Source organism: Pelmatolapia mariae, linkage group LG22, assembly GCF_036321145.2.
Source record: "Pelmatolapia mariae isolate MD_Pm_ZW linkage group LG22, Pm_UMD_F_2, whole genome shotgun sequence".
Lineage (NCBI taxonomy): Eukaryota > Metazoa > Chordata > Actinopteri > Cichliformes > Cichlidae > Pelmatolapia > Pelmatolapia mariae.
The window spans coordinates 6987260-7013286 of NC_086245.2; the positions used below are offsets into that span (position 1 = coordinate 6987260).

Genomic DNA, 26027 nt, shown 5'->3' on the forward strand with positions numbered 1-26027 from the left:
CTCTGAACTCTCCCATGAGTGCCAATTTTGCCCATGAACAATGACAATGAGACAGGTGACGCCTGTTTGTATTTGTACCATATTACTGCAAATTAAGACAAATAAAATGTTATTCCAATATCAAATTAGGTAAAATTTACCTAACATTTTTTTTATGCCAGACATTCCAGTAACAGTATTCAGAACAAACTGAAATGATTTCATATTTGTTTGTTTATTTGTCTTATATCACTCATCCAGCTTGTCTATTGTATTTTGCATAGATTATTTGTAAATATGTTTTCCTCTATTTTACTAATAATTGTGCGGAATGTCTGGTGAGAAGTACAGATACTTTGTCAATCACAGTCTGAACTCATCCCCACTTTGCTTAGGACCTATCTGTTCATTTGCGGAGTGATACCTGGGGAACCCTGGGTGCCACGGCAGCCTGCTCACAGCCGCGGAGGGAGACGGCATCCGAAGAAGAAGCCTGCCGCCCGGCTCTTCTTTCCCCCGGCATCAGTTGAGCCTCGCAGGGACACGGCTGGTGAAGTATCACCAACGGCTGCGTTTAATTTAACATTTTCCGCAACAGAACACACCTTTTTGATGTTCATCTGAACGGGATGAAGATTTGATTAAGTGTTTTATGAGCCGTCGCTTTGTCAGGGTAACCTTGGTCCCGTTCCTCTTAAGAAATTATATTTTAGGGTATTATGATAGCTAGTTAATTGATTTTTTTGTCGTTTGAGCAATAGCTGACGTTATCAGCCGAAAGGGGCATTTTTTCTTCTGTCCTCTGCCTGTCTCCTCGCCTTATAGAGCCAGTTTTTCTGGTTGAATCGAGCTTAAAAAAGCAACTCGTCTGAGGAGAGCCGACTGAAAGCGCCAAAATGGGGGTAAGAGACGAATTTCTTGCGTCTTTCTTAGCTAGCATGCTATAAATTATATCTATATGTCGGCTAAAGTGTGAGTTAGTAATGTTAATGGTTAGTCTGTGGCCATCGACGTAAGGGTTAACCGTACATGGAGGCACATGCATGATGTTACAATGACATTGAACGCGCTGGGATATGTGTGACTCGCCTAATCAAGTGGTTAGCGTTATTTTGGGAGTGCTGCGTTAATTTTTCAGTCTCCCAAATGGATGCGAGCGCCCATTATGTGCCTGTCACTGACGCCATTTACCACACCAAATCAGCGCACTTGTAATTAACGGGTAATGGAGGTGATTCCTGTTGCCTGCACACCAGGTCTTCTTTTTCCTTCGGATCATGCGCCAGATTTGTGAGTCAGTCCGCCGCATCCAGACTCCAGCCGGTGCGACGGAGCCGGTGCAGGGTGGAAACCCGCCACAGTAACGTTGGCCATTTAGTGTTTGAGTTCAAGTAGCATATGTGCAGCTCCCAACCATACGACAAGCCCTTTAGTGTTGCTGCTTGACCTGCGAAATCTGATTCATTTTCCCCAGTGGGTGAAAAGTGCTGCCACGGCTTCATGTTTAATCATTCAGCAGACAAAAGGGGCGTTTAGCTCACTGACCCTGCACTGCAAACACACTGAGATTAATCCCGATTTTTAAAGATGTCATAGGAGCTTTCTTCCAGAATGGTGCTGTAACGCTTTCAGTAATCTAACGATGACCCAAGCAGGCCCAGTGTAGAAATAAGTATCCTCTCTCTGGTTTTAGCAAGAATTGGTGATGAAGTGACAGAAAAATGTGCTGCTTCATGCACCGGTTCCAAAAAACGGGATTACACGGACCGCGCATCTGGCGCTGGACCTGCTGCAGATGATTGAGGAAATTCACAACTCCAAAATGCACAATTATTCAGACAGCGTAACGACACGGATAAGCCCTGTCCGAAATGAAATCTTTTGTGAATAATACGCCTATGAAACGCGGAATTACGCGTGGGACATGCGTAACCTTTTGCCGGTAAACCCGCAGTCCGGACTGCGGAATATCATCTCATCCCTCCAAGTCTGACTGCGGTAACTCTCAACTGTCGCAAATGTGCCTCTTCTCAGTTATTATTTAAAAGAAAAAGAGCGATCACGATGTCCTGAATTCATTTGATTATTTGAAAGCCATAATGTTAAACGTCCAGATGCACAGAGAGGGTGGTGTCTGGGACTCTGAACCATAAAGGCTACGACCCCCCCACCCCTAAAATTTCCCCACCCGCCATTTGCTGCGTTTTCATTCAAACATTACATAATGCGACGATGCGTCGTGCTGCTGTCATTGAGGATACGGGCTCCGTGGATGTGGAGGCATCTTAGGTCTGGGTACCAAATGGGCACGGAGGCAAATGCGTCAAAATGGTTCCTCAGCAGTGGTCGACCCCCACCCCCAATTTTTCACATCCCACACACAAAAATATCAACTGCTTAGAACTCAAAGGAAGATGGGCTTAAATCTACCTGTTTTACCCTGGAGACTCATAAAACGTCAGTGATCTGTCAGTTCATAATACATCCTGTTCCAGCAACAACATTTCGATGTCACAGCTTCAGTCATATATTATTACTGTGATTATAACGGGTTAATTAATATAATGACTCAGTGTCCATATTCATTAATGTCGTATTACAGCCTGTATTTTTATTACAGTTTTTTTAATCTTCTGCAGTTACTTTCACTAAATACTGAGTTTCTCCTGCATACAAAAAATGATGCCCTAATCAAAGCCACCGTATTGTAATAAAAGCAGCTTATAAGCGCTCTCTTATGTAATTAAAGAATAAAACACATTTTGCTTTATCAAATGGCCTGAGATGACAGGAAAAAACACTGACTTCTGTTCAGTAAGGAAACACAGAGTCTGTGCTTAAGTAATGATTTGTATTTCTTTGCATAGTCATGTACCCAAGGCTCATTTTAAGCCAGGAAAAACCCTATTTTGCATCTTAGTGTTTTTTTTGTGTATACATAAATATATTGAGTTGATAAAATCTGCTTAACATGTACATTAGAAAACTGTAGCTGCTCTTCTTTAGTGCCTTTCCCTCCCTGTGCAGTGTAGTCGCTTTCTCTTCTGTTCTACATCCGGGTTTGGATGGGATGAGAGTGGAGGCTGAGTTGTGGAAATACGAATGGTTGTAATGCTTTCCACTAGATTGCCGAAGGGGGAAACCATACACATCTTTGACCACTGCGTGAAAGAGAGGAGGAGGAAGAGGAGCTGAGGAGGAGGGTGTATCAGTGCATGTGGGGGGAGTGGAAATTCCCATTTTCAAGCTGTGGTTTGCCTGAAGACTGGACAGATAGATAAAGCGGATTTGAGTGAAATGCACTGTGGTGGGGGTGGGGAACACCAGAGGGAGGCTCAGTTGACAAGGCAACTACAGGGTCATTTGATCCAGGCCAATCAATCGATAGAGATGGATGCTGCAGAAGGCAGCGATTGGATTGGTGGTGTGAAAGGATGGAGGTCAGCAGCCACAGGCTTCGCACGGAGGTCCTTGTAATTGGTAGAGTGACCAGGATACTGTGACTGACACTAGCTGATGGAGGTAGAGCGAGAGGGTGAGAAAGAGACGGCTGTGTGGTGAGTCACCTTGAGAAGGGTGAACACTGAAAAAGATGGAGGAGGCAGAAATGTAAAAAGAGCTGGTGGGATGCTGCTCCTGTGCAGCGATGACACAGAGGAGGGAACAATGATGGAGCCCCAGCAGAAAAAATGGAGAAATAAATGCTGAGATTCAGAAAGAGAAGAAAAATGTACAAGGATGAAAGCATCTGCTCATATCCCATAATGCACTTGGTGCGGAAGCTTCAGGAGAAGAGTCAATCACAGTGGAGAATGGTGTGGCTGTGTGAGTGTAAGCATGTGTGAGGCAGGCAGCTCTCATGACTAAACCCGCTCTCACTGACGATGTGTAATTCATACAGATGAAGCTCTCGACATTGTCAGACCTCTTTACTGTAGTGGCTGCATTGAAGCTAACTGAGTGAGTTCACATTCTCGTGCACCAGTTAATGTTAGTGTACAGTCATTCATGGTTGAAACACTCATGTCAAAAAATAGCAGATGAAAGCATTAAGTGTTGTCTCGCTCTATAACCTATAAAAATATGTCAAACTGTTGTTTTAGTCAATGCTATCAGTCTCGTGTCTTAAACATTCATTAACATGATGACAGTCAGTCCTGAGCTCATCGTGCTAAAGTGAATTACTCAATTCAAGTCACTTATTCAGACTAAAGTGTTATTATTATTATTATTAAGGTTTTTCCTGGATAACAAAATTTTGGCCAGACTTTTCACATGGTCTGATTGTAGAAGCCAATTTTTAATGTGTCATAGATGATGATGTAAGATGGGTGGTGACACAGTGATGCAGTGTTTAGCATTCTCCCCTCACAACAAGAAGGTTCTGGGTAAGATTAAGATGGCTGCAGAGTATAGTTTTAGCTATAAACCATATACTGAGCTAAGGCTTTAAGTTGTGGGGTTAAAGGCCCGATATTAGTCACAGGTGACTTCATAACTGGGGGTTAAAAAGTGGGCTGGAATGATCTGGAACAGCATTCCAGGACCTCCAGTTAATGAATGATTCAATCTTATAAGCATCTTAATGCATATTACTATCAAATTAGTTTCATTTTCATGTGCTTGCTTAGTGACAGCATGAAAATACCTGCTCACTCATAATAAAATAATAAACATCCTGTGGACTTTTTACATCTTCAACACATTGTGCACAGTTTTCCCAAAATACTTCTGTTCCCTAAAAGTACAGCTGATGTATTTCCTCGGGAAAGAATAAAACATTAATGTGCCACTCTGATAAATGGAAAAAGATGAAAAAAGGACAGGAGAGGAAAATGAGAGATTATTTTCAAAGGTAAGCATAGCCCAGCAATTGATATGTTATAAACTTGAAATTTAAGTCTGACATAAAATGTCAGACTTAAAATTCATTTTAGAGTTTTTAAATGAGATACTGTATCTATGCATGATGTTTTGCTGATTATTTTTGGCTAAATCCAGAAATAGTTGCACAGGTTACATAATCACAGACCCTACACAAAGACAAATCTACTGGACCTCATGAAATAAATTATTTTGTGACTTATTTCTAAGTGATTCTCTCTCCCACGATGTGTCACTATACCAAACCTTGGTATCCCCACATGCCAATTCCTACCTAAATGCCTGACAATAACTGTGCATTGATGATAAGTGTGATTTACTTATTTTTTTAAAATTAAATATATTGTCCCAGTAGCAGACGACGAATTTTATAAAATTGTGTGTAATTATTTTTTTTCTGTTCTTTAGTACAAATAGTCTGTGCTGCCGCAGTTTGTTATTATATATGTAATAGCAGTTACAATATAGTCTGTTCTCATGGTCATGTTGTGTAATTGTTCCAGACTATCTACTTTTCATTTCATTAATACTTAGTCGTAGCTTCCTGTGTCTAACTAGTTTCCATCTGTGTGTGTGAGTGTGCAAATAGCATTGATCCACACTCCAGCAAATCAGTGATCAGGGTTTTCCGATATCACAGTTTGTGCTCTCTGGTCAGTGTAACATAAACCTCCTGGAATGTGGAGTGATGTCACCTTGACATCACTAACTATCTGTATGACGTCTCTGGTCTGAGTTAGAAATTAGTCTGAAATTAAGGAGGATAATCAAGGTGAACCACTCCATGCCTTCCTGCACTACCATACAGACACACTGCATGCAGAGCAGTATTGTTACATAACATACCATCACATTAAACATTACATTATTAAAACATTTTAGTTGCACCTACACCCTCCTATCAGTCACAGGAAACCTCACATTACCCACTGAAAAGTTGATGCCATCACTCTGAGCCTTTCAGCAACTGCGGTTTTCTGTCATACTCATAGACCTAATGCACTGCAGGGGGTGGCACACAGCCTAATGGTGGGGAATGCTGCAAAATGCACTTTGTGTTATTAGGAATGTACGCCCACTGATAACCAAGTCTAAACTGTGTCTTTGACCAAATCACAATGGCTTTACTCAGTGTTCAATGTTCATCACTGTAAATACATATTCTAAGACATTATCATTACATAGTCTGCATCATGGTAATGGTTCAAACTATCTCCTTTTGATTAAATCTTTGCTCGAATGAGCAGATAAGAGTAGTAGACAGCACAGAAACAGATGGACAGCCTGGAGGGAGGAGAATGTAAACAAAGTGGGAGGAGAGGGTGAAGGGGGGCAAGTGCCCTCTTACTCAGTGTGTGTGAGTGACAGGCAGTTCATCTGTGTTTTCCAGGTCGGTCAGTCCACTGATCTGTGTGATAATCCATTTCTTTGTGTTATGTGGTTATGTTGAGCCACTGTGTCCCCATCAGAGCTACTGAACTCCAGTGAATGCAGTACACCAGCAGCAGCATCCTTCATTCAAAAATCTGAGCTGAGACTATGATGTTCTGTTCACTGGAGCATCTTCAGACTTAGCTGAAAATAGGCTAAATACTACATACTGAACATGGTTAAATACTAGACAATTTAGTGCCAGATGGTGGATTGGTTTTTTTGCCAAACTCATGTCCCAGTCTTGCTTTGCAAAGTGTGAAATTGCAGCAAAATCTTTAATTTCTTTACATTTACAGTCAGATGTCTCATTCCAAAAACTGTACATGTGAACATTTAATGGTTTCGTATTTCATATAATGTGTAATGCACATGATAAGACATCATTGAAGATGGCTCAGGCTGTTCATCCGTTTTATAAATGGATGTATCATTGAATTTGAACTTTTACTGGTTACAATTTCAGTCTGTAGTCTAGCCCACTTGGAATTAAATTGGGCTATATGTGGCCTTTTAACTAAAGTGGGTTTGATATCCCCAGTATAGAGGCTGCTTTATGAGTGTTTGTGGGCCATTTTGCAAACCATAAATCATTACCAATCATTATACTTGATGTATTTCCAAAATACAATCAGTAGCTAGGCTTGGGTAACAGCAGCATAATTTGCTTGCTCCCTGCTTTTTTTTTTTTGTTCAGCCTCTATAAAAACAGGTTAAATCATGGCAATAAGACATGATTTTGATGAGATAAATCATGTCTTATTGACACCAAATGTTGATTATAAGCTTGCCTTTAGTGATATAAGCTCAAGTCTGTAGGACGAGATCAGCTAACAGACTTAAAACGCAAAGCTTTTCAGTAAAATGTTAAAGTTTAGCATATATGCATTTGCCTCTGTTCACATCACCTGGCCTGAAGTTTTGTCTTTGCATAAACTTTGAATCTAATTGGACCATGTAAAAATTGCTTCACATCTGGCCTGAAGTTCAGTTGATAATGATTCTGATAATTACTGGCAGTAAATAAACAAAAAAATATTTGTCCTGCAGAGATGTGGCAGTGTTATATGTTAGTTGTCATAGTAACCCAAAAATAAAAGTTTAGACATTTGGGGACATTTGAAGATTTGTATATATCTCATTTGATGGTTGCCCACCAGGTTGCCGACTTTGATTTGTTGTATCAGAATCCTAGTGTTGTTGTTTTGTTTTGTTTTGTTTTAATTCTCCTTACATTATTTTAACTAGGATGCCTCCATAAATGTCCCTGTCTGATGTCTGAGATTTGAGCAAGCAGTGATTTCAGCAGATTAAGAAGTGGCTTATCCAGCGCCTCTCCTTGCTGTGGTGTCATGAGCCAGGGGCCATACACCAACAGATCGAGCAGACTACAAATGTTCAGCACGTACAATCTGTCCCGTACCTCAGCTTACAACATCTGCTGCTCAGACCTCCTCAGGTTTTACAGCCTGTAACTAGACAGAGACTAGGAAGTGTGTAATTTAGCAGAGAAAGATAAAATCATCAATATGAAGTAGAATTGAACTAGATCAGTTTGACAGGTGGTGCTGAGAGAAATCGACTGTTGTTTGGTGCATATTCTACTTATTGCTTATAATAGGACTTGTACCAGCTCTAAATTACCCTAATGTGACGCAGACTCGTGAGTTCATATGTGGTCTTCTGTGGTTTTCTTCCTTTTTCACAGTATTTTCACAGTTGGATGTCAGGATTTCTTTTGTAGGGTTTCCAGTTGTTATAGTTTATATGCTTATGTCCTCGGTACCCAAATGTCACAGTAAAGCACCAGCACCAGGCGTTTTTTCTATCTGTGTTGCTTACTGTGGCACTGCTGTCTCTCTCCAGTTTCCATCCCAACACTTTGACTTACCGTATGAAAAGTGAAGTAAATCAGGTTTTCCTGTTTAAAATTTTGAGTATATAGAACATACTTTCTCAAAAGGTTGACACCTTTTTTGGAAATTTAAGAACCTATCCTGGCTCTAGTTTGGTTCAGGAATACTTTTAAATGTCACATTGACTGGGAGAATGTAATTAGGTGTTCTTTGTTGTCTTTTGACACTGTTCAATAAGTCTATTGTTGTTTTGCATTTTGTGTTAGGAAAATTTTTAAAAAGTCATCAAGTATGTCTCCATAAGCTTGAGTAAATGTTAGGAAAAACATGACTGGGAATGAATATGCACAGGCCAACGTTAGAGCAGCAAGTGCAGTGCTCACCTGCAGGATTTCTGAATCCTACTTGTACTGAAGGAGAACAAACTGACTTAACTCTGAGACAAAGTGTGGATGCATTACTGATTGCCTGATTTCTGTCAGAATGTGTAGTAAAGATGGTTTTATATGTGAGAGCAGTGTTTATTCACAGAAATCTTTTTATCAGTGTGCACTGTGAAGTTTTCTTGCATACTTTTCATGTTATGTGATCGTGAATAACCATCATCACAATAATCTGACCCACAGTGGAAAGCTGGTGAAAATCCTTCATTTGGTTAAATTTATATTGCAGCACAAACCACAAACATTTTTTAAAAGCTTAGTGATGTGCGTGTCATACTTATTCATATTAGAAACGTTGCAAAATCTCTGTGTAGAAGTTTCTCAGAGTTAAACAGTCAAGCTAAAGTATTTAAACGTTTTAAAAGATATAAGTCTGCCATTTCATTTTAGCAGTGCTACCATACTTTTCTGATAGTGACAGCACAATCATGGCAGTGGTGCTTTTGTAAACCTGAATCTCATGCAGTCCTCAGACTGTTATTATACTGAAAAACTCGACACAGTAAAGAAAAGCATAATCAAGATAAAGAATCAGACTTACATTGGCAAGTTTTTGCCTAACAGTATTGATATTTTATTAACAATTTGGCATTTGTAATGTATAGTAAAGAAAAAAAGTTAGAAAAATGCAGGATAGCAGTATCATTTTCCTTCATTGGTTCAGTCAGTGGTAATTCTCACATTTAAACATATTCACTGCATTTTTGCCATAGACTTGATAAGAAAGACGTGCCACTCAAAGATTTCTGCAAAGAAATCTATCAAATTTACAAGATTCTCCAACAGCAAAGATTGTTTGAGAGGTATAACTTTCAGCTTTCTAAAATCTTATATTTGGTGCCAAAATTTATGAGCTATTTAATTATATATATTTTAGCTGATGACTCTATATGTGCAAGTTTTTTGAATCAGTGTTTTCTTTTCTTCAGACGTTTCAGTGTTGTAAAAAAGCGAATGAGTAAGGATGAATGAGAGAGTAGTATTGGGAAGATAGTAAAGAGAAAGGGAGAGAGAGTGATTGAAAGGGATTATTGTTGTTCACTGGGTTAATCTGTTAGTGTAGTAAACAGCCGTAATCTGATGGCCTGCTGGATGAGTGTCCAGGGAACACTTCACCTCCTGACAGATGGCAAAAAAGTAGATACTCTCATACACACACAGACAAATAGAAATCTATGTGCACACACAGAAACCACAAACTTGTAGCTAAACAGAAAATAAACACGTGCACTGATTAAATCACTACTGCGCACATATATACATTTTAAAATGGCCAGTTTTAATATTACTTCCTGTTATTTTTTTTAAAGTAATTCATTGCCTGTCATGCAATAAAAAGGTCAGCAGTGATGCATTGTCTCTATAGAGTGGCTAAACAGTTGTTTATTTGCCAGTATCATGATGTGCAGTCACTAACACATTTGAATTATAAACACACAAGTTAATGTGTGAGGTTAGGGCTGTGCGATATGACCAAAATCTCATATCCCGATATTAAGACATCTATCGTCCGATAATGATATAAATCACAAAAATGCAACATTTTCTGTAAATTCTGTGAATCTCGGGCAGCTCGACTTGCGTGAAGTGTTTCTAGCTGGGCGTCATGGACCTAGAGTCGAGTGTTTTAACTGATGCATGAAACTATACATTTTTAGACATAACTTGTAACGGCCGCCGTTTCCTTTGTGAGTATTTATTACACGGCGTGCTGCGGGGAAAAGCCTGTTCTAACGTTTGAGTCTAAGGTTTATTTTTTAGCACCTGACGGCTCTTTTTTGCTTCTCATCCGTAAATACTCTGCATCTTTCACGTGATTCAGTTTATTTTGAAAAGTCTCAACAGGATCTTGAGCTTTATTGTGAAAGGTTTATGTGAAAAATAAACAAGCGGACACGCCGTGGTTTCACCGTCGTTGTTGCGCATAAAAACAGGCGCTTGTCTGTCTGTAGTGTGGTTATATTAAATATAAGAGAAAGAGAGAACTTTAAGAAATTAATATAGCCACTACAGTGACCATCAAAATGATGAAAAAATATTGCCGTAAACAGTTTATTTTGCGACACCACGAAACAAACGATAGCGTAAAATGAAACGATAGACGTTTTTATATCGTCATCCGATATATATCGTTATATCGAACAGCCCTATGTGAGGTAGTCAATAAGTTTTATTGTTTTTAAACCAACAGAAGTCATTCATTCCAAATGAACGTAAAGAGAGAATAGAACCAAACGTCCAGCCATAACTTTTTGTCTGTTGCACCACATTGATCAGGACTACTCCTAGGGCTGGATAAGAGCTATTTGCAAGTTATATTATAGCACCTATCCTAATACACCACTTTGTTGTGTAAAGTAGCATTTAGACAATTGTGGTCCTTAAAAGATTTCTCCACAGTAAAAGATGCTGACACAATTTTGACATGGAACTATCTGGCATATGCACAAACTCTAAGACTGCACATAGGCAGATGTGCAAAGCAAAATGTCATTGGCTGTCAACAAGCCATCACCCTATCAGCTTTCATTCCAGTCAGGAAAAAAACAGATGGTAAACAGTATGAAGCAACCATCAAATCAGTGTGAAACCTCTCGGCCCAGACTAATCCACATAAGAGCTTTCCCAAAATAAGTCACTTCTCTCATCTTATCATGCAAGGTTAAACAGAATCTGATTGCCAGTATGTGGCTGTTCACAGAGTACATTGTCACATTTGGATGGTAGCAAACATCTGTGTAGTGTTACACACAAAATAGTCACATGTTTTTCAGGATCAAAACCCTTTCAGGAATTGTGGACTGACTTTAGACATAAACTACATTTTAAATTTAAATTTAAACTTCATAGATCTGATTAGACTGTTCAATGTTCACAATCAGGGAAAGAGATTTCCTTTCCATGTTTTTATAAATGCATCACTTTATTGACCCAGCTTCATGAACCAAATCAGTATGTCATAAATTGCCTCAGTGTACCTCTCACATTTGTTCCTAATTATACTAAGCATTAGGTTGTATCAATCTCATCCTAATACACACATAAAAGTTAAGTGATTAACTTTTGATTAACCTCTGCCAGTGGGAGAAGCAGCACAGCAGCAGACCTGAATAAGTCACTTATAATTTTGTCTCTGAGAAATAAGTTTGCATCTATAAAGTATATGTAAAGACTGCCTTAACTGATATTACAGAAGAGGATCAAGCAAGAAAATAAAAATGGAAAAAAGCACCTGTCTTTTCATACAGCACATTTCATCTAATTATGTTTAAAAACAGTGGGAAATATTGTTTTTTTGCCAAATGGTCTCTTTACTTTTACAGTAAAGCATTTGCATATCACTGTGCTTGAAATGTAAATCATGTGGCGTGGCTATGTAAATCATAACTTGTAAATCATGAACGTGTCATGCAAATCAAGTGTTGTAAATCTAGTGTCACAGCTTATACTGTAAGCTTAGCCTCAGTTTACCAGTGAGACATGCACTGATGTTCTCTGGTGATACGTTTCATTTGGCAAGTAATCACAGCATAAATAGTGACTGGCTAGGAATGTACCACTGGCGAAAATAGTCAACTCTGGTGTCTTTGTATTGCAGATTATTTTATTTATTTTTCAATATGGACAAATTTAACATGTAGGACTGTGTGCAAAAGACAAAGGAGTAATTAGATTTAACAAGAAAATCTATAGATTTCTGACAAATAAGATGGATGAGAGTGTTTATAATAGAACGACATAATTTAGAAAATGAATGCACAATGGAAAAAAATTGTGAGACCTTGCTGGTGCATTTATCTAAATAAATTACACACATTATGTGCAATAATTTGCACATTAGGAAAGTGCTTCAGATTTTGTTGTTTCTGTCTTATGACATATTAATTTCCCTTGATCCTCCTCTCAGCCACAACAACAGTTTAAACAGCAGAAGCCTAAATAGAGACTCGTGTAAACAGCAGTTTAAGAGGAGCTCTTGATTCAAGCCTGTTCTCTAATGATACCAGATTTAATCAGGAAGTCTTGACACACCAGGGGATTATAGCCAAGTTTAGATCTGAACCTTAATGTTTTGTCTGAGGCTTAATATGGAAGAGGTAGAGACGGAATCACACAAGCCACAAAGTTTATTAACAAGTTTATGGCCCAGCCAAACAGTTCTCTGTAGTCATTGTGTTATTTTATGATTACTGGTAAAAACTATAGATTATAACAGCTACAACTCTGGCAGTCAAATCTTTTTTGCCTGTCATCACTTCAGCTTTTTCTTTCTCCCTTGAGGGCTCAATAAAGCACTGTTGTGATTTGGATTTTTTTTTTGTTGTGAAGTTGTTTGTGGTATTTAAAGAAAGCTCCTGTGCTGCATTGATAAATTAAACAATACTGTAGGCTCGTGATATACATGTTTTCTTTCTGCGTTACAGTATGGACGGTCGGACAGCTACCGCGTGGCTACCACGCAGGACAAGGATGAGAAGGAGTCGCCCAAGAAGAAGGGAGGCAAGGATCTCGATGACCTGAAGAAGGAAGTTCCCATAGTATGTACACTTTTTAAAACCACTTCATCTTAGCCCACTGCTTTCGCCTGCAGGTTTTGGCCAGGTGCTGATGTATAAACTGGAACTCTTACTGAGGTTTGAGAAATGAAAATGCAGAAAGACCACATATAAAGTATGAGTAGGCTTCTTCATAGACAGTAAACAAAAACCTTGAAATCCCAGCTGAGTACTGAGAAGTTTGTTAAGCTTCCTGGCCTGTGTCCAGCATTCAAAGAGCTGTGATCCAACTGTAATCTAATCTCCCTGGTTAAAAAGGAGATGGCAGAGATGTGGTGTTCCGTAGCAGCTGGTGCACAGTAATGTTACAGTGTGGTTTGACATAACATAGCAGAGCAATTTAATCCTCCTGTGGAAGGATATTCTTCTGTGTGAGGTAGGAAGCCAAACCCACAGGAAATCCCAGTGATACAAAACTGTATCAGATGTTCAGATAACAAAATAATAATTTAAAAAAAAGGTATCAGTCTTTATTATTATTTACAATTATTTGAAACATTTGTAAAATACCAAAAACATTGATGAAATTTTATGCTGGCAACCAGAAATCTACAATATTTAAAACTCAATGACTGCTTCGTGTAAGTGGTGATTTGCTTTTATTTGCTTCTTGAAGTTAATTTGTAGTCTTATCAAAATAAATAAATGTAATACATTGTGACTGAGATTTTGATTGATTTCATGATAAATCTTTATTCTTTGTAGACTGAACACAAAATGTCTGTTGAGGAGGTCTGCCGGAAGTACAACACCGATATCGTTCAAGTAAGTACTTTATTTCAAATCAAAATTACACTTTTGCACTTTTTGATATTTCTGTCTGACGTACAAGTTGGTGTATGTTGCACCACTTATGAAGATTTTTTAAAGTGCAAATGGGCTGTTGTACATAAGTAGGCCTATCCACTATACTACCTTTATTTCCTTTCCTGTTTTTCACCTCTATTCTATTTTTCCTCCATTCACATCCCATCATTCCATTGTTTTCTGTCCATTGCTTTTATAATTTCTAGGGTTTGACCAATGCCAGGGCTGCAGAATATCTGGCCAGGGATGGCCCCAACGCTTTGACTCCACCCCCTACCACCCCAGAATGGGTCAAGTTCTGTCGTCAGCTGTTCGGTGGCTTCTCCATCCTGCTGTGGATTGGTGCCATCCTCTGCTTCCTGGCCTATGCCATCCAGGCTGCCACAGAGGATGAACCTGCTGGGGATAATGTAAGTGGTTTGTCAGGATGGGTGGATAGATGATAGAATAGATTATTAATCCTCATTCATTTTAAGTAGGCAGGGTTTGTTGCTTAAAATACAAACATCAGCACGTATGAGAAGTTATACACAAACTAGGGAAGAGCACATTGTTTGTAGTGTGTGTGTGTGTGCCCTGTCCTGTAGCATATCACTTTACAAAGCAATTTGCTGAGTCACTACTCCTTAGGGATGAGGCTGCATCTCATCCCTATGATAAAATATGTGTCAGCTGTTTGTAAAACCCATGTCAGCTGACCCATCTCTGGAGTGACAGACACCGTCTTGTCTGTATCCACTTTGGACTTGCCACAGGGAGCATATGACTCCTGGCATTGGTAATTGCAGGGTAAGAGTATGGCATTTACAGGTCAGCACTGTTTCATGCCAGGTCAGAGCATTGAATAGAGCAAAGGACTGAGGCTAAATGACTCTGACACACACAGCATTAAAGGACAACATGCTTTGTTCAGGCCACAGGGAGGTCTCGGGGTGAAACATCACCAGTTTTGAGTCATGAGTAATGAGTGGCCAAGAGTGTGTCAGCAAACTGTATTTTCACACACTGATGTCAGATGCTGAACGCAAGATATGAAAGACAAGATTCAGATTTAGAGCTTTCGATTGTAAAACATATGACAGCAAACCAACATAGTCATAAAACCACTAATAAAGTACACTGCAAACAGATGGACAGCGTTCAGTTCATTGAGTCCAAATCAAACCACATGCTGCTGTCAGCTCCAGGATGCAAGACTTAAATGAAAGACTTAAAGATGATTTATGTTATTTCTAGATTTCAAACTTCACAGAAGCCTTGAGTTCCTGAAATAGCTTTGGTCTTTAGCTCTTACATGCCTCTGAAGTCCAGCATTTATTGACACAAAGTTAGCTTCTTACTTTGTATCTCTGCTAGTCTCTTTTTTTTTTTTCTTCCTTTCCTTTCATGTGATCAAGTTTTAGATAAAAGTTGAGTCTTTTAGTTATTTTCTTTATAAATATGACAGTCTGACATCTTTTTTTCCTCTCTGTCTTTCTCTACAGTTGTATCTGGGTATCGTGCTGTCAGCTGTTGTCATCATCACCGGCTGCTTCTCTTACTTCCAGGAAGCTAAGAGCTCCAAGATCATGGAATCATTTAAGAACATGGTCCCTCAGGTACCAGAGACTTCCTAGTCATCGCCAGGATCATGCATGGATGTTTTTGTGGTGTTGTGCCAGAAGTGGATTTCACTAAATGTATTGCTTGATTAAATCCAGTTTTCCAAATGAATTTGCTTGAAGACGGTTTGAAATAAATTATGCTACAGTTTGTGGAGTGACTAAACATTTAGAATTCAAAGCCCAAAGGGTGCTCAAAATTAATGAGTGTATCGCTTGTCGAGTTCTGTGGGTATGTATTATATGAAGTGATCCTCCAAATAGCATGTTTACATCTTTCTTTGTCACTCTGTGATCCAGCAAGCCTTGGTGATCCGCGAGGGAGAGAAGATGCAGATCAACGCTGAGCAGGTAGTTGCAGGAGATCTGGTGGAGGTGAAAGGAGGAGACCGGATCCCTGCCGACCTCCGCATCATCTCCTCACATGGCTGCAAGGTGAGCTACAGGCACAGACAGATTCATGATGACAGACATTCAGAGATAGTAGAACTTTACACAGTGCTGCCTTTGAGTAAGGTGGCTTAAGAATATCAAGGATCTAGAGACAGATCCACAGGGCAAGCGATTCACAACAGTGTAGATAAAGGAGACCTCAGAAAGTCAATGGCATTCAGCAACTTCAAGCAATAACAAACAAAATAATCACTGACAAGCATAAGTGGGTCCCGAGTGAAACTTTTCTCAAAATCAAGGAAACCAATTAGAGTACCACCAATAACAGTGCAATACACTGTTTATTGACATGGTGGTAAGTGCATTAGAGGGTTACCTAGGCAACTGGACTATGGAATGTCCACTAAGAGCAAACCATCAGCAACATGTCTGTATCTCTCTCTCTGGATTTGTATGTAGCCCTCAACAAGTTTCTCTCTCTTGTCTTTCTCTTTTTCTTTGACCCAGATAGCCGATCTCACAAACTAATCAAGTGTCTGTTTTATTTTTATTTTTTTCAATCCTGCTCTGTCCAGGTGGACAACTCATCCCTGACTGGTGAATCAGAGCCCCAGACCAGGTCACCTGACTGTACCCATGACAACCCCCTGGAAACCCGAAACATTGCCTTCTTCTCTACCAACTGTGTTGAGGGTAAGTTTATCATCATCATCATCATTTTCCAACAGTCAAATACACCATTATTCTAATATGATAATGTACATAATATTGACTGAAAGACTTTTGGCTTTGTTCCATTTCAGCCTGTCATCATATTCATGTGGGGGGGTGTGTGTGTGGGGGGGGGGGGTGTAATATAAAATAAGTATATAATATAATATCCCTGATAGACGTCCTTCGTACCATCTGTTGTTGGTTTTGGCGGGGATTCTGTTCTGTTATTTTAACAAAATATGACCCAGGATATCATTGCATTTCTGAATTTTCCCACGGTGACAGTGAGTTAGATATGGAATGAGTGACTTCTCTGGTCATCAAAAGTAGACCTAGAAATGTGATCCTATTTAACCTTGTACCAGTTCCTTTCTAGTGGATCCTGTTGTAGACATTGTATTATCAGCATTGCAGCAAAACGCATTATGAATCTCACAGTGTATTAATTGGAAAATAGTAAGATGTGGTGCCCTCTAGTGGACACGTTACATTCTTCACTATGTCTCCAATCATCATCACTCTGTCCGCTTGTTCATCTATATTAACACACTTTATTTATTTATTTTTTCGTTCTCTATTTTTTCCCCTGCAGCCAGTGTTGAAGTGCATATATTTTAAAACCTTTCCCTCTGTTTTTCCAGGAACTGCACGTGGTATTGTTGTGTGTACTGGTGATCGCACAGTGATGGGACGCATTGCCACCCTCACCTCAGGTCTGGAGACTGGGAAGGTAAATATATTATATATAATAACTGCTCACATCCATTACAGCAAGAAACTAAAACCGTGTAACTATACACTCATTCACTAAAACTCTTGTAATATTATTTAAAGCCTATATATTATCTTAGTTGTGTCACCTTATCAAAGCTTTAAAGTTTAAGTCTAATTTCAGAAATTAAATCTCTTTGCAGTCAATTAAACACCTTCTTTTTTTATCCTCAGACACCCATTGCCAAGGAGATTGAGCACTTCATCCACATCATCACAGGCGTGGCTGTTTTCCTTGGCGTGACCTTCTTCATCCTCTCAATCATCCTGGGTTACTCCTGGCTGGAGGCTGTAATCTTCCTCATTGGTATCATTGTGGCTAATGTGCCCGAGGGACTGCTGGCCACAGTCACTGTGAGTTGGCAGAGAGATGTGAAACTAGTGGATGGTGCAATATGGAGTGTCTGTGTGTGTCCAAGATCCTTAGGTGTGGTTCAGGTTTTTGTTTAGTTTTTTTACATTTGTCAATAAGGCTGAAATTAGAGCTGGGCGATATAAGATTTTTTCATATCACGATATGTTTTTTTTTCATTTCAGGCGATAACGATATATATCACGATATAAGCCAAATAACTATATTTGTAAGATTTAAATGTGCCGTTGCTCACAAGTAAAATGTGAAATAATCAGCAGCTTGTTTTGATTTAAATATTTATTTCCCATAATAAGTTCAACAGGGTAGATGTACTTAAGGAACATGAGACTTTTTCAGATAAATAAAGGCAAATATTGCAAACTACACAAAAGGCAGCTGCTAAAGCGTTTAAGTTTCAAAATAGAACAAACAAAACAGACTACTAAATTGTCAATTCCACTTAAAAAACAAAATATTAATTCTAAAAATAAATATTAGTTTGTTTTACAGAAGAACAGACAAAATTGACTAACTTTTGTCAATATCAAATAAACTGAGAACTAAAAGGAAATTTTCAATCTCTCCTTGTTGTATAGCTTTCTGAACTTTCTGAATCCTTTATCATCTGCAACTGAAAATAGTTGTGGATGATTACTATACCTTTCTAATGTGACGTTGTTGTCCCTGGCTCTCTTTCTCTCTCTCTCCCTCCCGCTCTGTTCCTGTGCTACTGCGAGTGTAACTACCGCCCCTCCCCCCTCTTCCCAGCGCAAAGCACAAGGCTCGCGTGCAGAGTGAAGCGGAAAAAAAGTGCGAGAGAGAGAGGGTGAGAGAAGGAAAGAAAAAACCCTTTGTAAAAAACCCCACGGCTCGCGATAAGGAGCCGGCTCGCATCATTCACGTCAAAAATCCGGCTCTAAGAGCCATTTCGTTTGCGACCGACACATCACTACGAAATACCTTCGCACTACGGAACTTCTATGGCCCTTCCGTTCGACAATCTCTCCGGAATTGGAGCCATCATCTCTTTTCTCTTCGGTAACCTGGTCACCCACGCTCTCGGTTGATTTTTCTCTAGTCGACACACTCATTTCCTCCATTACCTGGGCAGCCCGGCTGGCTGCTTCCCAAACAACTACACATGTGCGGCTTGGCACTTGTGCTGTACGTAACAAGTCACGTGACGTGACGCTGCGGCTGTGATTGGTTCGGCTCTGCGCTACTTAATTTGGATTGGCTGTTCTTTTCTTTTTTTTAAGAGAGCAAGGTCTATCGCAATACTTTATTTTTTCTATCGAGAAAAAGTTATTTTGCAATACATATCGTTATCGTTCTATCGCCCAGCTCTAGCTGAAATATTAGGATTGGTAGTATATGTGTGTGTCTGACATTGATTTGTCCAGACTTGGGTCAAACTGTAGCTTCACATAATATGAAATACAAAGAAATTAGATGAAGCTTTGAAAACTTTTTGTATCATGAAACCTGTTTTTTTTTTTTTTTTCCTTAGGCTGTAACAAAAATTTTATTCCAACACTCACTAGTATTAAAAATAGTAATATTTCTCATTTTTAGTGTGTTAGTAAGTCACTCTAATATCGATTTTCTCACAGAGAGAAGGTAACAGACTAAAGGTGGTGTCACCAATCACACTCCTTGGGTTGTTAGCGGTTTAACCCACATCTGAATGTGTGTTATTTACATTGGTTTCTGTTTTATTTTGTGTTGTTTCTGTGATTTTTGGCTGATGTTGTGTTGTGTGTGGTTTGTCCCTCCCTTTCATGTCTGTTTGCTTGTGTGCTCTCTGTGTGGTTTGATATTGTGATTGTTATATTTCGTGCTTTAACATTCTCAGTTTGTTTCTGTGGTGAAATGTTGTGTCGCCTCTGTGTATTTGTCCTTTCATCTCCCACTTCCTCTCTCCTTCTATTAAGGCAGTCCCATATGTGTTTGTTTTTCTCTCTCTCCATCTTCCTTTCCGTATGTCTCTCTCTTTTCCAGGCCAGTGGCGGTGCTGTCTGCAATGACAAGGACTAGCTAATGTAATGACATTAGGCAAATGTTTCTCAGCACCATGAACTGAATTTAGGCCTCCTGTGCTTGGCCTTGGCTAGTTTGACCCACTGGTCTTGCCATACTTGGCATGGTACCATAATGCACTGCTGCTCTGCTTCACAGCATCGCTCTTTCATGCTTCATGTTCTCTCTGCATTGCTTGTTGGGCTGTGTTTTTATATCCTGAAAGGACTTTTCTGTTCTTACTGCATTGTCATGTATAGAGTGCTATGTTGGTGAGCAGAATGAACGTTTCCAGGCATCTGGGTGGTTGTAAGTTCCTAGTTGGGGTTATGTGTTTCAGGTTGTTGGCAGAAATTAGTTAAGTGTCTGGAGAGGCTCATCTGTTCTTTTAGTTTACAACATAGATACTAATTGTATTTTTCTCTCTCTCCCATTGATTTTGTCCATTTGTTTGTGACGATCATCAACAACTCTTTTCCACTTGTTTTCTTTCTTTCTCTCCCTCTCTCTTTGCCTTTGATGCCTTTCCTCTGCCACTCCCATTTCCTCCTTGTTTTTGTCTCCTGCTTCATCACTCTCCTCCAGGTGTGTCTCACACTGACTGCCAAGCGAATGGCTCGCAAGAACTGTCTGGTAAAGAACTTGGAGGCTGTGGAAACTCTGGGCTCCACCTCCACCATCTGCTCTGATAAGACAGGCACCCTGACCCAGAACAGGATGACCGTGGCCCACATGTGGTTTGACAATCAGATTCATGAAGCTGACACGACTGAGGATCAGTCTGGTGAGATTTTGTTTTCTTTTTATTCAGTAAGCATTAAATGTGTGCCTCCATGCAGTATATATTAAATACAGTGGAAATAAACAGGATTGTGAAATATGTGGATTTAAAGGGTGCGAACGAAAAATTTTGCCTGTAAAAATGAACCTGCTTTAAATATAGCAAACCAGTCACCGTGTACAGATACACTGCCTCCAGTGCTCGCTGCTATGCTTGTACTACCATTTTTTAAGCTGATTGAGCACCATTTGCAGTTCAAACTGAATCTTAGAAATTATTAAAACGGTGAACCTGAACTTGGACGTGTCCGAACATTTTAATTACACCTTGTTTCAGTAGTTTTAATCTGTTTTTGTGTTCTGAGATCTAACCAGCAATAAATTCAAGCCGAAAAAGTGCAACAAACAGATTAGCTGTTTCACGCCTTCAAGCAAAATGTGAGACTGGAACCACGTTCTGTTCTAAGTAATGTCTATTTACATGCCAATGCATGGAATAATGCATGGAAACAAAGCACTGAAGTAAAGATTAAAGATAAAATGGCAAGATTTAACCGTAACCCTTCGCTGTATCAGCAGCTGGATGCTTGGATGAGTGAGGTTCAATGACTTTCTTTTTGCTTCTTGTAGGCTCCTCCTTCGACAAGAGCTCAACAACATGGGTGTCTCTGGCTCGCATTGCTGCCCTGTGCAACCGTGCTGTGTTCAAAGCCGGTCAGGAATCTTTGCCCATTCTGAAACGAGACGTAGCCGGTGACGCCTCAGAGTCAGCTCTACTGAAGTGTATCGAACTGTCCTGTGGCTCCGTCAAGGCCATGAGGGACAAGAATAAGAAAGTTGCAGAGATCCCGTTCAACTCCACTAACAAGTACCAGGTGAGTACCAAGTACTTGTTTGAGCAGCAAGACAGTATAATAAGCAATTACACACATTGCCAGTACATTTTAACGTGAGCTGAGTCAGGCAATTTGTAGCAAACCGGCTTAAACATGCAAAGAACTGCATACCAAATATTCATTCATACTAATGGTTCAATCCGTTCCCATCAGCTCTCAATTCATGAAACTGAGGAGGAAAATGACAATCATTACCTGCTGGTGATGAAGGGAGCCCCAGAGAGGATCCTTGACCGCTGCTCCACCATCATGGTGCAGGGCAAGGAGCAGCCGATGGACGATGAGATGAAGGAGGCTTTCCAGAATGCCTATCTGGAATTGGGAGGGCTGGGAGAGAGAGTGCTGGGTAAGGATGATCGGAAAACAGTAATTATTTCAAATGCCATGGAAAACAATTAGTGAAATACAATTTTGACTTTTCTTGCTCTCTGTGCTCAGACTGTACTAAATAAAATAAATTAATTGTGTGAGAATTTAACCATCCCTCTTCCTTCAGGGTTCTGCCACCTGTTTATGCCTGAGGACAAGTACCCAAAAGGTTTTGCCTTCGACACCGATGACGTCAACTTCCAAACTGACAACCTTTGCTTCGTTGGCCTCATGTCCATGATTGACCCTCCCCGCGCTGCCGTGCCTGATGCTGTGGGCAAATGCCGCTCAGCTGGCATCAAGGTGGACACCTTTCTGTTCTGACAGTCTGTTATTTGTCTCTCATTTGCCTCTTCTAATCTTATTTCTTCTATTCTTCCTTTAGGTTATTATGGTGACTGGTGACCACCCAATCACAGCCAAGGCCATTGCTAAGGGTGTGGGTATCATCTCTGAGGGAAACGAGACAGTGGAAGACATTGCTGCACGCCTCAACATTCCTGTCAGCCAAGTGAACCCCAGGTAACATTTACTCCTGTGGCTTCATTATCACTGCTAAAGCTGTTTTGAGCCATAATACATAATACTTGCAGCTGAAGAAAAAAAATACATATATATTTATATTTCTTCTTTTTTGGAATGCAGGGATGCAAAGGCCTGTGTGATCCATGGTACGGATCTTAAAGACCTCACACAGGACCAGATGGATGACATTTTGAGGAATCACACAGAGATTGTCTTTGCCAGAACCTCCCCACAGCAGAAGCTCATCATTGTTGAAGGTTGCCAGAGACAGGTACGGTTACTGCACTGCCACTGATTTACAGGTGAAGAGAGATAAACAAAAGTGTAATTAGTTTTTATCTCTGGGGCTGTAAAGTGAGTTTGTGTGGCCTCTTCTTCTGTCAGGGTGCTATCGTGGCTGTGACCGGTGATGGTGTGAATGATTCTCCTGCCCTGAAAAAGGCTGACATTGGTGTTGCCATGGGAATCTCTGGCTCAGACGTATCCAAACAAGCTGCAGATATGATCCTGTTAGATGACAACTTTGCCTCCATTGTCACTGGAGTGGAAGAAGGTGAGGGACAAACAAAAGGTGGAAAGGTGGAGTGTGGTGAGGAATCTGGGCTACAAAGGACAAAACAGACATAAAAGGTGTCGGGAAAGTTTCAGCTGAGTTTTAAAAAAGTATCCTATTTGTTCGGTTGTCATGTTTGCAACAGGAACACAGCAAAAGTCACGCCACAACTGCTAGCACACGCAGTCATCATTTCTGCCTGTTGTGCACCTCTCAATATTTGATGCTCATAGCAGGACTAGTGGACTGAGATTCATGTTGGAGACACAAGTGTACAAACAGTTTTGTCTTTACTGCAGTTTCAGTTTTATATCAACACAGGAGAGAGGCAGATGTTGCAAGAGCTTTAAAAGTGAGAGATTTTGGAGAAAACTTTGCTTCCTGTTTCAGCATCTTCTAGTCACTTTTTATTTCTGATTGTCAACACCGGCCCTGCAGGAGAAAACTGCAGCTCCTCAAGGACCAGTGTAATGGTTAAAGGGCTGTAGTGATTTTCATGAAAAGAAGTTCAACAACCACTTAGATGGGCAAAGCACAGTTCACTCAAGTTTTGTTCGACCATGTGGTATTTTGTTTGTTGTATTTATACACCACCTTTGTCTTTCCAGGACGTCTGATCTTTGACAACCTGAAGAAATCTATTGCGTACACTCTGACCAGCAACATCCCAGAAATCACCCCCTTCCTCTTTTTCATCTTGGTCAACATCCCCTTGCCTCTGGGTACCATCACTATCCTCTGCATCGACCTGGGAACTGACATGGTGAGAAAAAATCTCAGGACAATGACTCAAAGATGAGACGTGTTGTTCAGGCTATGAAAGGAACAGAGGTGGAATTCAAGGTCATTTTAAATGGGACCTTTAAAGAACACTAGGTGGCAGTGTTGAACCACTATTTATAAGAAGCAGTTCTCACATTTTCCCCTCTCAAAGAACAGAATGTATTAATACCAAACCCTAGATACAGAAAGACCAAATTTTCATAGCATGAAAACGTTATAAAAACACACATCAAGAATATATAAGTGAAGTTACCAATGAGTATCTCAAATAAGACAGAAGTGTCTCTTTTTCCTTTCTCCTCTTCCAGGTACCAGCCATCTCTCTTGCTTATGAAGCAGCAGAGAGCGACATCATGAAGCGACAGCCCAGGAACCCACTGAGGGACAAACTGGTCAATGAGAGACTCATCAGTATTGCCTATGGACAGATTGGTAGGTACATTTATTCTTTACAGTTTGTGGTATTCACTGTAAACAGTGTTTAGGCAGCTACATGAAAATGGTTTGCACTCTACAGCAGGTAAGTGTCTTAGAAACTGTCAACATAAAGATATTAACAGTCTGATGAGGATGAGTCCACTGCACTCAACAATGCTGCATCTGGAGTTTGTGTGATGAAACTGATCTGGATCAAAATATTTTTAGCAAATATCACCCCATCTCCATTAGTGCTTATTTAATTTAAATATCACTCTTCTTTTCCATCTGTCGTTTTACAGTCTTTAATGACCATGTCGAGTCTACAGGATTTTACTGTGTCAAATAAAATGTATCATTTGATTAAGGGACTCTCTGTTTGTCTCTGTAGGTATGATCCAGGCTCTTGGGGGCTTCTTTGCCTATTTTGTCATCATGGCTGAAAATGGTTTTCTGCCATCTCTGCTTGTCGGCATTCGGCTCAACTGGGACGATCGCTCCAACAATGACCTGGAGGACAGCTATGGACAGCAATGGGTATGAGTGAAATGTTACAGTGTCAGTGTTCTCTTGTTTCAGATATGTTCACTTATGTAGTGGAGCCACTGAGTGACTTGATGAATTTGTGACATTCAAACAAATCTTTTGTTTTTGTGCCATAATCTTTGAATGATTAATGTAAGTCTTAATGTAATACTGATATAATAAAAGCTATTTATAAAGAAATCTATTGTAGAAAGCAGACAGGAGATATTCTGTTTCTCTTTCTCTGTGCAGACCTATGAGCAACGTAAGATTGTGGAGTTTACTTGCCACACAGCCTTCTTTGTCAGTATTGTGGTGGTGCAGTGGGCAGATGTGATCATCTGCAAGACCAGACGTAACTCTGTGTTCCAGCAGGGCATGAGGTAAGTACAGGTTATTGAAGAGATCGTATGATAAAAAGAATTCCTTTTAAAAATGGTGGGCAAAAATAATCTAATTGATCTCGGGCTTTAAAAACCTAAGCAATTCTGATAAACCACATTAGATATTAATAGTGAACTTTTTGATTGTGTGTTGAATTTTGTAAGGTATGCAATTTTACCTTCTTCTTACAGTCAATTTGTATGAATGAAATGACAAAACACAGTGACGCCAGACATCTATTGCAAAGGCAGCCGTGCTGAACCAATTTTAGGTTTATTTTAAAGGGAAACATGTAGGAAAACTGTTGCTCAATAGACACCATTACAATATACAGTCTGCAAAGTAAATATATCTAGACAGTACTTATTTTTGATGGATCAGTTCTGTATTGCTGTATTAGTACTTGGAGAACACAACAATCTGAGTACTTTCAGAAGTATACAGGTCTCGTATCTAAAGAAAAGGCATCAGTTTCTTGTTCGATTGCTTTTTGGTTGTTGTTTTGGAAAAACAGAAAATTGATACTGAACGTGAGAGAATGGATGAATGGATCTCGACCATGATTCATCAATAAGATTTGATTTGGTTTTTGTATTTATTTTCCCCATAGCATCCACTAGGTGTCACTGGATAACCACATTTACCCATGTGCGCTATCACATATGTTGCTCTTTTTCTTCCGTCCATCTTGTTTGGTCTTACGCTGTGTGTCCTCTGCCCATGATGCTGTGTTCTGCAGGCAGCATTTATAGGTCAGGCACACAAACTAATATAATGTTACTATAACTGTCGGCCTGCAGGGAGTTGCCTTCAGAAGTAGGTTGATGCCAGCAAAAAACCGGCTGCCAACTGTTCAGAAAACAGACAGTGTAGTGTTCTGTTTTCTGAAGAGCATCACTGACGAATGTCTGAGATTTTTGAGTAACAGGGGATACTTCTTTGCTTGGTGACTCTTCATCTACTTATGTGCTTTTTGGCTCTTCGCA

The 26027-nt window shown here is 39.9% G+C and overlaps 1 protein-coding gene across 1 annotated transcript in view; it reads left to right on the forward strand.

Annotated features, from left to right (window-relative positions):
- The first annotated feature begins 485 nt into the window (after window positions 1-485).
- atp1a3a (ATPase Na+/K+ transporting subunit alpha 3a) overlaps window positions 486-26027 on the forward strand; it is a 27778-nt gene continuing 2236 nt past the window's right edge. Inside the window, exons 1-20 of the mRNA XM_065470374.1 lie at window positions 486-881; window positions 13018-13131; window positions 13855-13914; window positions 14163-14366; window positions 15441-15554; window positions 15858-15992; window positions 16526-16643; window positions 17306-17394; window positions 17610-17789; window positions 20395-20593; window positions 21220-21464; window positions 21639-21831; window positions 21982-22157; window positions 22240-22376; window positions 22500-22650; window positions 22764-22932; window positions 23541-23695; window positions 24024-24147; window positions 24524-24669; window positions 24910-25040. Of these exons, the coding sequence (XP_065326446.1) occupies window positions 876-881; window positions 13018-13131; window positions 13855-13914; window positions 14163-14366; window positions 15441-15554; window positions 15858-15992; window positions 16526-16643; window positions 17306-17394; window positions 17610-17789; window positions 20395-20593; window positions 21220-21464; window positions 21639-21831; window positions 21982-22157; window positions 22240-22376; window positions 22500-22650; window positions 22764-22932; window positions 23541-23695; window positions 24024-24147; window positions 24524-24669; window positions 24910-25040 (2846 nt within the window). The 5' untranslated portion in view covers window positions 486-875. The remainder of the gene's footprint in view (window positions 882-13017; window positions 13132-13854; window positions 13915-14162; window positions 14367-15440; window positions 15555-15857; window positions 15993-16525; window positions 16644-17305; window positions 17395-17609; window positions 17790-20394; window positions 20594-21219; window positions 21465-21638; window positions 21832-21981; window positions 22158-22239; window positions 22377-22499; window positions 22651-22763; window positions 22933-23540; window positions 23696-24023; window positions 24148-24523; window positions 24670-24909; window positions 25041-26027) is intronic.